The sequence below is a fragment of the Ovis canadensis genome, chromosome 15 (genome assembly GCF_042477335.2).
Source record: "Ovis canadensis isolate MfBH-ARS-UI-01 breed Bighorn chromosome 15, ARS-UI_OviCan_v2, whole genome shotgun sequence".
NCBI classification, from domain to species: Eukaryota; Metazoa; Chordata; class Mammalia; order Artiodactyla; family Bovidae; genus Ovis; species Ovis canadensis.
The window spans coordinates 71,796,841-71,809,319 of NC_091259.1; the positions used below are offsets into that span (position 1 = coordinate 71,796,841).

At 55.9% G+C, this 12,479-nt stretch overlaps 1 protein-coding gene across 2 annotated transcripts in view; it reads right to left on the reverse strand.

Annotated features, from left to right (window-relative positions):
* Positions 1 to 2,391: 2,391 nt before the first annotated feature.
* ABTB2 (ankyrin repeat and BTB domain containing 2) overlaps positions 2,392 to 12,479 on the reverse strand; it is a 186,515-nt gene continuing 176,427 nt past the window's right edge. For both annotated transcript variants that reach the window (XM_069554715.1, XM_069554716.1), the window contains exons 11-17: positions 11,947 to 12,125; positions 11,229 to 11,334; positions 11,007 to 11,109; positions 10,391 to 10,481; positions 6,002 to 6,070; positions 5,248 to 5,361; positions 2,392 to 3,988 (exon numbers count right to left, since the gene is read on the reverse strand). In XM_069554715.1, coding sequence (XP_069410816.1) covers positions 3,791 to 3,988; positions 5,248 to 5,361; positions 6,002 to 6,070; positions 10,391 to 10,481; positions 11,007 to 11,109; positions 11,229 to 11,334; positions 11,947 to 12,125 — 860 coding nt within the window. In that variant the 3' untranslated portion in view covers positions 2,392 to 3,790. The remainder of the gene's footprint in view (positions 3,989 to 5,247; positions 5,362 to 6,001; positions 6,071 to 10,390; positions 10,482 to 11,006; positions 11,110 to 11,228; positions 11,335 to 11,946; positions 12,126 to 12,479) is intronic.

Here is a 12,479-nt window from a genome sequence, read left to right on the forward strand (position 1 = left end):
CCCACAGTGGGTCTTTCCCAGGACTGACTGACCCTGTGGGGTCTTTATGTTGTCCCCCAACTCCAGAGTCCTGGCCTGTCGGTCACTGAAACCACAGCCACTCCCGTCAGTGTTCCCAGTGACCTTAGGAATTTCTCCTGCTTCAGACGGGAAACATTTTAAAAACCTTTATTTCTACCTGGACTTTGCACCTTAAGACAAACTACCACCTATTCCAGAAAACCTTTGGGCCTGAGTCACTGGCTTCTGGTCTTCTGTCCTTTAACAGGTGACACAGCCAGCAAGCGCTCAGCAGGGCCTGAAGGCGGCAGCCGCCAAAGGCTAGGGGGTCCCTCATCAGGCCCCCGTCCTCCCTGTGCTGGGCCACGCAGAATTGCATCGGGGAAGGATTTGCAAACAACTATTCTGACAGCCTAGCAGTAGTTCTGCACATCAGGGCGGTGGGGCCCGGGGCTCAGGGCACAGCAGGAAAGTCCCTGACAGCTGTCTTTTTAAAAATTTTATTGACGTATAGTTGAGTTACAGTGTTCTGTTAATTTCTGCTATGCAGCAAAGTGACTCAGTTTTATAAATATATTCTTTTTCTTATTTTTCGTTTTAGTCTATCATATTGAATATAGTTCCCTGTGGTACACGGTAGGATCTAATTTTTTACCCATTCTATATATAATAGTCTGCATCTGGGAATCCCAAACTCCCAATCCATTCCCCGCCTGCACCGCTTGGCAGCCACAGTTCTGTTCTGAGTCTGTTTCGTAAATATGTTCATTTGTGTTATGTTTTGGATTCCACATGTAAGTGATATCGTATGGTATTTGTCTCTCTTAGTATGGCACTCTCTGGGTCCGTCCGTGTTGCTGCAAATGGCTTGATTTCATCCTTTTTTGTGGCTGAGTAGCGTTTCATTGCATAGGTGCACCGCATCTCCTCCACCATCCCTCTGTTGATGGGCGTGTAGGCTGTCTCCATGTCTTGGCTGTTGTAAACAGTGCTGCTGTGAACATAGTGGGTGAATGTACCTTTTCAAATTAAAGTTTTGTCTGGATATATGCCCAGGAGTGGGATTGCTGGATCATATGGCAACTCTCTTTAATTTTTTGAGGAACTCCATACTGTTTTCCATCGTGACTGCAGCAACTTCCATTGCTACCAACAGTATAGGAGAGTTCCCTTGTCTTCATATCCTGTCCAGCATTTATTTGTAGACTCTGATGATCATTCTAATTGGGGTGAGGTGGTACCTCATTGTAGTTTTGATTTGCATTTCACTAATTAGTGATGATGAGCATCTTTTCATGTGCTTATTGCCATTTGTATGTCTTTAGAGAAATGTCTCTTTAGGTCTTACTCATTTTTTGATTGGGTTTTTTTGCTTTTGTTTTGTTGTTGAGCTGTGACAGCTCTTTCTACATTTTGGAAATTAAGCCCTTGTCAGTTTCATTTGCAAATAATTTTCCTCCCAGTCCGTAGGTTATCTTTTTGTTAATGGTTTCCTTTGCTTTACAAAAGCCTGTAAGTTTGATTAGGTCCTGTTTGTTTTTGCTTTTATTTCTATTGCCTTGGGAAACTGACCTAAGAAAACATTGGTATAATTTACATCAGAGAATATTTTGCTTATGTTTTTGTCTAGGAGTTTTATGGTGTTATGTCTTATATTTAAGTCTTAAAGGCACTTTGATTTTTTGTGTATGTTGTAAGGGAGTGTTCTAACTTTATTGATTTACATGTAGCTGTCCAGCTTTCCCACCACCACTTGCTGAAGAGACTGTCATTTTCCCACTTTCCTTTTTTCCATCATTCTTGCCACCTTTGACGAAGACTAACTGACCATAGGTAGGTGGGTTTGTTTCTCTATTGTGTCCCACTGGTTAATGTGTCTGTTTATATGATGAGTGCTGGTGCTGTGCTGGTTTGATTACTGTGGCTTTGTAGTATTGTCTGAAGCCTGGGAAAGTTTTGCCTCCTGCTTTCTTTTTTTTTGCAGGATTGCTTTGGCAATTCTGGGTCTTTTGTGGTTCCATTATAAATTTTAGGATTATTTGTTCTAGTTCTGTGAAAAATCTGACAGCTTATTCCTGGCCTTGGGCTCCCGTCCTTCCAGTCCAGCTCAGTGCCATGTAAATACTTAACGAATGGGAACACACCTACCCCATTGGACAGAACAGGAAGACTCGGGCCCAGTGAGGGTTGGATCCAGGCTCAGGTCCTGGGAGGGGCAGGGCAGGGGTTAGCGGCTGGCCATGCACAGCTTCCGGTCGGGGCTTTGTTTCCTCTGAAACACAGGTGTCTCAATAACCGGGGAATCAGTTCCAGGTTCTCTTCCTGGTCCTTAGGGCTCCTCCCTAGCTCTGAACTTTGGGTAACCCTCTATAAGGAGCCATGAGGCCAAGGTCATTGTTAACAAGTGTTTGTTTATTGTTAATAAAACCATAGTACATTTACAATAAGTGACAACATTAATGTATAGTTACAGTATCATACAATATTACAGCAATAAAATAACGCCTATTCCTTTGTACATCCAGCTCAAGCAGCTAGTTGAAAATATTTTCCAGGGTTGCAAACCCCCAGGGTTTTTCAAGGTGACTGAAAGGACACCTCCTAAAGTGCCTGGGGCTTCTGGTGAATAAATAGTTTCTAAGGTACAGCCAGACAGCCAAAGGGGGACATCCAGCACAAGCTGTTCCGGAAGACGCCCCGGATGTCTGGTACATAAATACGACAAGGGTCCAGGCCCAGCGATGTGTCCCCACCCAGGAGAGCCTGGAGCCTACAGGATGGCAGGGGCGGGTAGCAGGGAAGTAGAAGGACCTTTTCTTCCAATCCTTCCTGTCTACCTATGCCCCGACCTTTAAGTTCCCCAAGACCCGCAGTTCCCAATGGGAAGTCTGGGCCCTGCTCTCCAGTCTAAGTTAAAGGACTCTTTCACTGGAGAGACTGGACTGGAGGGATGTTTAGGGCTCTGCCTAATTCTAGGCTTGGGATTTCAGAATCAACCCCTTTACATTGGCCCCTGAAAACAGCAGCAGCAGCACAAGCTGAGGCCACCAGGCTCCTCCACTATGCCCCACCCTTGGCTCAGACCAAAAGCTTTGAAGGCGCTGGTGGGGGAACAAACCACCTTCTCTACTACTCACTGAGCAGGCCAGCCGCCCCTCTGCCCAAAGGAGCCCAGACACCAAGGAAATAGGCTGAAAATGACCCTCTTCGCGGGATCCCCAGTCCCCCTGGAGGCCACATCAGGTCTTTCAAAGGCACAGCCTTAAGTTCAGGTTTGTCTGACGTGACACTGAGGGAAAAACACCAGCTTTTGACTGAAATGGCCTGAGGCCTAGATAGAACATACACTCTCTACATTCATAAGGATGCCCACACCCCCCAGGAGCCCCACTTCGGACAGTCTGAGCTGCCCGAGGCCCCGGGGGTGGGCTGGTTAGAGCCTGGAGGGCATGACCGGAAGCTGTGCAGAGCAGAGCGGGATCAGCGCGGGCCTCCGGGAGGGGCACACGAGGGTGAGTGCACAGCAGCCCTCCGGTGCAAGCAGGCGGCAGGTGTGGGGAAGGGCCACTTGTGGCCACACCTGCTCTTGGCTCATAACTGGTTGAGCAAATGGTTAGGCTCTGGGCCTGCCCAAGTCTGGCTCCAAGAGTGCCGGTAACCAGTCTCAGCCCAGCAAGGCCCCAGCATGTCCACTGGTCCTGGCTGTGTGCTGGCCCAGACACCCCGAGGAAGCTCCCAGCCTTTCTCACCCGCCGGGAGGCCTAGTAACAGAGCCAGCCGCCCCCACACCTCACACCCGAGAGGTGACGTAGAGCGAGTGCACGCGCTCGGCCAGGGTGCTCTGCAGGTCCTGCAGCGGGTCCAGGCCCTGCACTTTGCTGCTGCGGCCGTAGATAAGCTGCCGGAAGGAGTCCTGCTCCAGCAGGGCCTTCATGTGCTTGAGGAAGAAGCCCTCACAGAACAGGGCCAGTTCGGGGGCGTTGTGGATCTGTGGGGGCAGGGAGAGGGGTGAGACCACAGCTTCAGCACAGCCCTGCCCAAAACTGCCCCCAAACAGTCCTCATGGGCAAAGGTCCAGCTTCAAGCCCCAGACCCAGGGAGGTAGGCAGGCCCTATCTCTGCATCTTAGGGCAACTGAATTTCTCATCTGAATTCCTTCCATGAGCATCTCCTCAGGTTAGACTGATCTGGGTTCAAATCCCAGCTGTGCCACCAGGAACATCCTGGCATCTTGTTCTCCGCCTGGTCCTGCTGGTGACGTGCTTGTTGAGGGGCAGTCCTCATCCCCATGGGATTGGACGCTCCGTCCCTAAGGGCAGGGGCTGTCCACCGTGGGATATGCAGCATAAGTGTTCACGTGGTAAACACTCAGCAAACCCTGAGTGCCCTCTCTGGGCCAGGCACTGGATGCAGGCCCTGAGGCCCAGGTCTGTGAGGCGCTCTCAGAGCTGATGTTCCAGATCAGGGGGATGAGAGAAGCCAAGGAACCAGCCAGGCCAGGTGATCACGGACAGTAGTCAGTGCTCTGAGGCAGTGAGAGTGGGTGAAGGGGCAGAGAGGTGTGTGACTTGGGGGCAGCTGGGGGAGGAGACTTACTGGAGGACTGCAGCAGTCCTGGGGTGGAAATGAGTTGAGAAAGAGATGGGGGCCACGTGGCCAGGTGAAGGGAGAGGGAGGCATTGGAAGGGGAGATGGGAGAGGGTCCTAGGGGCCTCATAAGGGGTGACAGATAAGGGCTGGGTCTTTACTTTGCAGTGGGAAACCTTTGAAGAGTTTCAGTAGGGGAGTGGCGGGATCTTCACACTTTTCAAAGAGCCTTGTGGACTGCAGGGTGAAAGCCAGGAATTGTTGGAGGCCAGGCCAACGCGATCGTCCAAGAGTGGAGAGAGTGGAGGTAGTGGGACGGAGAGGGGTGGCTGATGCATTGCGGGTGTGGGAGGTGACCGTGGCATCTGCTGCGAGGAGGAAGACTAAGGAGCACCAAGGGGGAGAAACTCGAGTAGTGTTGAGAACTGATCTGACTTGGAGGGGCTCCGCTCTTTGCCGCCCCAGGTCTCACTGCCCAGTGCAGCACAACTGGTACAGGACCTGGGGTCCACCTGGCTCAGAGCTCAGCTCCCCAGCTGCTGTGCCACCTTACTGGGTGGCCATGACCTCAGGCCACAGAGAGGGTGACACTGTCCTTCAAAGCTTCCAGGGCACAGCAGGGTGAGCGATGGGGGCAGGGGCGGCAGCGGGGGCCCTCACCTTGGCATACTTGTAGGTGTTCACGGCGCTCTCCACGCTCAGGGTCTGGGAGCATAGGATCTCACAGTGCCGCTGCAGGGCGTCCAGCTGGAACAGGCTGGCAGCTGACAATAGCTGGCAGGAGGAAGAGAGGCCGTGGGTGAGCGGGGCCAGGCCCATGGCCCCGGCATCACAGAACAGAGAGCCCCTGTGTGCCCTCCTGACCCCCAGGACCCTCCCTGCCCACCTGCCAGTTAAGTCCGATGGCCTTGATTTATTTCTACCCCAGGCTATCTAGGTATTTGCTAGGACACCTTGGGAAGTATCCGATAGGTGACAGACATTGGTTGGAATTTCTCATGTCGCGAGGCCTTCAACTATGAGCTGCCTGCTTATCTGCACGACTTTCTAGCCAGGCGCGTGGCCAGCAGCAGGTCCGTTCTCTAAGCAGTAACCTGGTAAGGTGGGAGGGTACCTGCTGCCTTCTGATCCTCCTAGGCTTTCCATCCTCAGGGATGGCCCTTTCTAACCCTGAGGGGTCACCCGGGAGGTTGGGTTCCACAGGCGCATCATTTCCCATGTGCTCAGAAGAGCGAGGACCTGCAGGGAAGCAGGGGGTCCTCACAGAGGCCCCCTTCCCTCCTCCTCATGTCTCCAATGCTGTGTTTCTGAGATTGGGGTGGGTGAGACTTGGCAGGTGTCTCAGGCTGGGCACAGGCATGATGGATGGGTTCAGGGGCTCCCCGCTCCTCTCCCCGACAGGCCAGGTCCTCACCTCCAGGATGTCACCAGTGGGGATGTCCATGGATTCCGTTCCCCCGTAGTACAGATACTGCATCATCATCTGCAGGAAAAAGGCCCCATGTGAGGGCCAGGGGGCCCACAGCACCACCGTGCTCACCCCGCGCCCCTGGGGTGCCGCTCCAGCTGCTGCCCAGCCCTCGGTGCCCCACCTCCTGCCCCGAGCGCTGCTCCAGCCGCTGCCCGGCCCTTGGTGCCCCTCACCCCGAGCGCCGTTCCAGCCGCTGCCCGCCCCTCGGTGCCCCACCTCCCCCCGCCCCCCCGAGCGCTGCTCCAGCCGCTGCCCACCCCTCGGTGCCCCCCCACGTCCCGAGCGCCACTCCAGCCGTTGCCCGCCCCTGGTGCCCCATGACCTCTGTGTGCCAGCGTCTGCACACCGCCCGACTCTCGTCAGGCATTTTTGTGCTTCTCCTGGAATGCGTATGGCAAGCTGCCTTCCACAGAGTGGCTTCACTTCAATCCCCACAACAGCCCTGTGAGCCCAGGAGGGCAGATACTCTTCACAGCTGGGAAAACTGAGGCCAGGCAGGTAGGCTGATGAGGCTGACGCGCCTCCTCAGAACCCTTCCGGCACACCAGGCATCTCACGACTCATTTTCTCCCCTTACGGAAATTCTAAACATGGGGGGCTCTGAGGGGGCGACTGTCCACCCTCGGAATCCTGACTCCTGACCTCCCCATCAGGGCTAGCCAGATCCCGACCTCCTCCTGGAAGCCAGTGCAGTGCTGGGGCCTGGGACCTGGCCCAGAGGTCACCCTGCCGACCAGCGGGGGCCCTGCGACACCACATGAGGTGGCCTGGGGAGGGGGCTATGTTTAGTTCTGCTGAGGTCTGACTTACAAGCTCTGCCATCATGCTGGAGACTGGGGAGTTTCCAGCTGGAAAAAGAAAAATGATTCTCCCTGGTTGGCTGAAGAAAGGGCCCCAGCAAGGAGCTGGCAAGGGTATAAGTAAACACGGCTCCAGCCGGCACAGTCGGGCTCTGTTAGGACTGGCCCCCGGGCTGGAAGGGGCACCAGAGGGTCTAGAGGAAAGGAGCCCACGCTGGGGCGGGGCGGGGGAGGGAAGAGGGCCTGCCAGCCGTGCCCTGGCCCGTCCAGGAGGCATCAGCCCGCGCCCTCCCCTCAGGAGCCCGGGCTTCCAGAGGTCTTGTGCAGCCCCCGCTGGAGCTCAGGTGGAGATCTTACAGTTACACGGATGTACCTGTGTCCCCCTACTCCAGGCAGTGTGTGCCTCAGGCGGGCCCACGCCTGGCTTCCTCCGCCATCCCCCACCCTGGGAGCTGAGTGCCCAGGACTGGGAGTGGGGCGGCTCCCATCTCCAGGGATTCTTTCCTAGGTGTTAGCCTCAGGGCAGCCCTGAGGTGAGAAGGGGCCCAGCCTGTGGCTCCTCTCCCTGGCTTAGAAGCAGCCTCCTGCCGCTTTTGGGAGTTGGTCTGGGCCCGGCCCAGCTCTCGTGGTACATGGGTCTCCCTGAGGCACCTGAATGCAGATGAGCCCACAGCAGTGGGACCAGAATCACCCTCTTGGAGCCTCCCTGGGGGAACCGGGCTGCTAGCAGGCAGCTGCGGACATTAATTTCCCACAGCCCTGTAGCCCCCGGGCAGACTGTGGGTCATCCAAAGCAGGCAGCCTGCAGGGCTGGAGCGGGCAAAGGGCTGCTCCCAGTGAGGCCCAGGCAGGACCAGCTGCAGGGATGGCCTCACTTCCTTCTGCCCAGAGTGGGCCACCAGGAGCATGACCACAGGGAGGCCCCCAATACTGCAGGGACAGGACTGGGGCCAACAGCCGCATCAGAACAGCAGGGGCATCCCCCAAAGGCCAAGGTTTAGTCGGCAGTGACCCTGGCAAGAGTCTACACCTGTGATGTCTGTGTTGTGTCAAAACTGCATTGCAAACATTTAGTGCAAAAAAAGGAAAACATTTCATTAAATTTTTATATGTGGAATGATACTATTTTGGCTCCATTAAGTTAAATAAATTTCACCTGTTTCTTTTTACATTTTCCTTCATCTATTAAGCAATTTTACATAACCTCTGTGCCCAGCATTATCTTTCTATTAGAGATAGTATTGCTTAGATCTCCTTGGGCCTCCGTTTCCTGTTCTAGAAAACAAAGATCTCAAGTTCTCTTTGTGTTGTGACAGCCAATGAGATGTCTGGGGGCTGCTCTGAAACTTAGGCTTTTTTAGGAGGCCTCGGACCTGGATCTATGGCTTCAGCCGCACGCTGCCCTCCCCCCGCCCCCCCCCCCCAACACACACACACACACACACACTGCGGGATGGCAGAGCTTTGTTCCCAGAGAACCCACAGGGCCAGGCCAGTGGCTAACATGCCCCAGGCCCATGTGTGCCCTGAGGTTAGGCCTGTTGTCTCTGTTTACCCCGTGACAAGCCTGAGAAGTCAAGGGCTGCCCAGCCTCTCCTGCCTCGGGGGTCACCCCAGTTGAGCAGATGCTGCCTCGATGGCAGGGGTCACCCTTGTCACCCCCACCTCCCGCCCAATCCCCGCTGCCCTTCTCAAACCCGCCTCCTGGGTTGGGTCGTGACCCCACCTCACGCTCCAACTCACCTGGACTTTGGGCTTCTTAGCCAAGCAAGCTCCCCTTCCCCAGGGAGTTTGGCTCAAGGGATGAGAAGAGGGGAGGGGAGACACCCTATGCCCGACCCTGGGCCTGACCCTGGGCCTCCTCCAATGCCGCCAAGCCCCCCACTCTCCCCCCATCCACACCCCTCTACCCTGCTGCCTCTACCGGTCGCCATCATCACTCAGCTGGATTCTCACCAGCCGCTCACCTGCTGCCCTGGCTGCAGTCCTGCCCGTCCTCCCCTCACCCTCCAGAGTGTGCGAGGTCACACAAACTGGACCATTCCACACGCCCTAAGATTGAACCCTGGCTCTATCACCTCCCAGCTGTGTGACCTTGAACAAGTTATTGAACTTCCCTGTGCCTGCGACACCTCATGGACCAAGGGGGGAAAACAACATGTGTGCACCTCCTGGACTGTGCTGTGACGCTTAACTGATAAATGCACTTAGAACCATGCCTGGCTAAGTGTCAGCGATGGTGGCGACCTCAGAGCAGCTTCTAACCACCCTTGGGTTAAAGCTCAAGCCCTTCATGTGATGGCTCCTCGGGAGCAGCCTCAGCCTCATTTCTGGATGTTCTCCTGAACGGCTGCCAGGACTTGGCCAGAGAGCATTTCCTGAACAGGCTGTGGTCTCTGGTGGTGGTGGTCTTTGTGTGGATTGCTCTGGCTACCTGGAGCTCCTGATACCTGGCTGACTACCCTGGTCCCCAGGAAATTTCCTCCTTCGCAGCTTCAGTGCCCCTGCCTGCAGCGCCGGCGCCTCCCCCCCAACTCCCAGTCACATTCGTTCATAATCCTGTCTCCTGGAGGCCAGGGTCCCTGTCCTGTTTACTGCTGTCTCCATGGTACCCATAAGTAACTAAATGCTAAACAGATGACTGCCAGGAACAAGAGAGAGGGACTAAACCCTTTTAGATGGTGGCTCCTCACGCTTCTGTGAGGCTGCGATCTCTCCCATTAGGTCACAAGCCTGTCCCGGGCAAGGCCAGGTCCTGGGTTCACATACCAGCTGCCTCTTAGCCTCCATCTCAGCCCCTAAGCATCACACCTACAGCCTGAAGACCACTTTCTAGAAAGGAGCTCCCCACTGGGGCTCAGCTTAGACCCCAGCCAGTCCCTTCCAGACCTCGCCTGCCACTCCTGGTGGCCAGCCTGCAGAGCTTCCATCACGCAACCTCTGACATTCTCTGAAGCTCAGAGATCGAAAGTCCTGACCTTGATCTCCCACAACCAGGATGGGCTCCCTGTGGCTCTTTCTGCTTAGCCGGCATGGCTAGGGTCTGATGCCGAGGAAGAGTGATAGGCCTACACCGGTACACGCGCACGTCACTCTCCACCCACGTGGGGTCTTGTTAAACTGTGGGGGGTCCTGGCATGGGGCCTGAGGCTCTGCGTTCCCAACAAGTACTCAAGCAAGTCTGTGCACTGGGAGCTCACTCAGGACAAGGGCTCACAGGTTACACGTGTGGTGTGCGCCTGTCCTTACATGCCCGTCAGGCTGCCCAGACCCCTCACCCAGTGGTTAGAGCTCAGGGCCCATGAAACAGACTCTGAAGCTGCAAACTCACAACGGAAAGGCTACCTTGGCTGGGAAAAGCCTAGATGCTCCAACCTGACCACTGAGTCAGCAAAACACAGAAGGCATTAGGGATGGAGGGGAAGACTATGACTGACTCACAGCCGACCCCGCCCAGATGGACCAGCCAGGGTCAGGGTCCTGTGGGGGAGGGGCACCCCTAGAAAAGCCCGCAGTGCTGAGGTACACACACCTGGAAAATGTGGTACTTCATGTCGCTGATCTCGATGGTTTTACTGCCGTCGCCATCTTGCTCTGATTTATTGGTCATCAGCGTCTTGAACCTGGAGCCAAGGAGATGAGACAAGCAAAGGCTTGAGCATGACTTTTATTCCATCACTGTGTGGCAAAGGCCCCATCCATCGCCTGACCGGTCACCAGGGGACAGGAGCATTTTAAAAATCACTGCTGTGCTCGCAAAAGAATTCTGGGCAAGTGACGTTTTACATCGTCCTAGGCTGACAGATAGCTGGGCTGAGCCCTGATCTGTCCCAGCTGCCCTCTCGCTTAGTGACCGTAACACCCATGGCTGGAAAACTGACCTTCATGTTAGAACATTCATATTTTCTAATCATCAAAAGCAATGGCTTGACCAGAACAATGACCCAGCTCCTCTTGGAGAACTCTGGGTCCCCTCATGACTGTCCCTCTGTCCCCTGTGGGGTGGGTGGTGGGGATTCCCTGCTCTGTGACCACCCTCTGGGGGGCAGAGGCTCTTCTCCAGCCTGCTCATAATCTCATATCTAAATGAAGCTGCCCTCCCCCGACTTCCCGGAGGGGGCAGAGAATTTGTTATCTGGGCTGCCTACCTGTTAGAAGCCGTCACCAGCAGGACTTTATGTGCATAAAACAGCTTTCCTTCCACTAGGAAGGTCACGTCTGACATCTCCTTGTTGTTCAAAAAGTGAGGATCTGTCGCGGGGGGAAGGAGAAGGGGATGATGGAGGCGCCAGCCGCCCAGGCACTTGGGAAGGGGAAGGAGGACAGAGATGAGAGGGAGGGGGAGGGGAGAGGAGGTGGGGAGGCCTCACCGAGCCTGGCAGGCAGTGTCTTGCGGAGCTCGGGGATGCGGGGGATGGGGCTGCTGCCGTAGCAGTGCGTGAAGATGGCCGCTAGCTGCTGCGTGACCGAGTCGTTCTGGGGGGGGAGAGGCAGGGAGGGGCGTCAGCTCGACCCTCATCTGGAGGCCGTGTGTTTACAGCTCCAGGTACGCCAGGCCAGCTTCAAAAGTCCAGGCCAGGATCAGCGCAGCACTGCCCTTCATTCCCCCTGGATCTGGTCTGGCGAGGGAGGCCCAGTCTTCCACACCGACTCCCCGGACTGCTTTCTTGGCCAGGCTCTGGCCCAGACAGAACCCTAGCCTCTGCAGTCAGGCGGGTCCGGGCGAGGGCTGGACGTCCACCTGCGGGGTGCCTGTGTCCTTCCGTCCCTGTGAGGGGGGGTGTCCCTAAGTCTGTCTGCCTGTGAGGCAGTCTCCAGGTCTGTCCTGCGGTCTGTCTGCCTGTGCGTCAGTCTCCGGGTCCGTCCTGCGGTCTCTCTGCCTGTGTATCTGTCTCCAGGTCCGTCCTGCAGTTTGTCTGCCTGTGTGTCTGTCTCCAGGTCCATCCTGTGGTCTGTCTGCATCCTGCGGTCTCTCTGCCTGTGCGTCAGTCTCCGGGTCCATCCTGCGGTCTGTCTGCCTGTGTGTCTGTCTCCAGGTCCGTCCTGTGGTCTGTCTGTGGGCTCTCGGGGCCTCCAGGGCTGTCTCACCTTGCTGGTCTTGAGAATGTCAAACATGAGCGGCAAGCCCTCAGTCACCAGCTCTTCATTGTACTCCTCCTCCTTGATGGAGCTGAAATCTCGCAGGAGGCTCTGCACCACCGAGTACCGAGACTGGGAGAAGGACGTCCTCAGAGCCTCGATCCAGACGTGCAGCTTCCAGGGGACGCCTGGACCGGGAAGGGGAAGGGCAGTCACCCCCCGGGCAGAGCGATCCCCAAAGGGACCACTGAGCCCACCTCATGACAGCCCCCTTTCTGGCAGACCAACGCACCTGATCCCTGCCCAAGTGGGGGCACCCCCTCTCCCCAGCTCAGCACAGCCAGTAAGGAAAGCATTTGTTCACCCTGACAGGCCTCCCTGAGACATAAGAGGGTCTCAAAGTTCCCATCAGATGAGGTGGAGGAATGGCTTCAGGCCAAGTGCAGGGAGCCTGATCTTTGAAAATCCACAGCTCAGCCTGGAAGCCTTCAAGTGCAGGCCCAGCACCCACACTGGCCCCACTGGCTTGTTGGGCCCTGGAA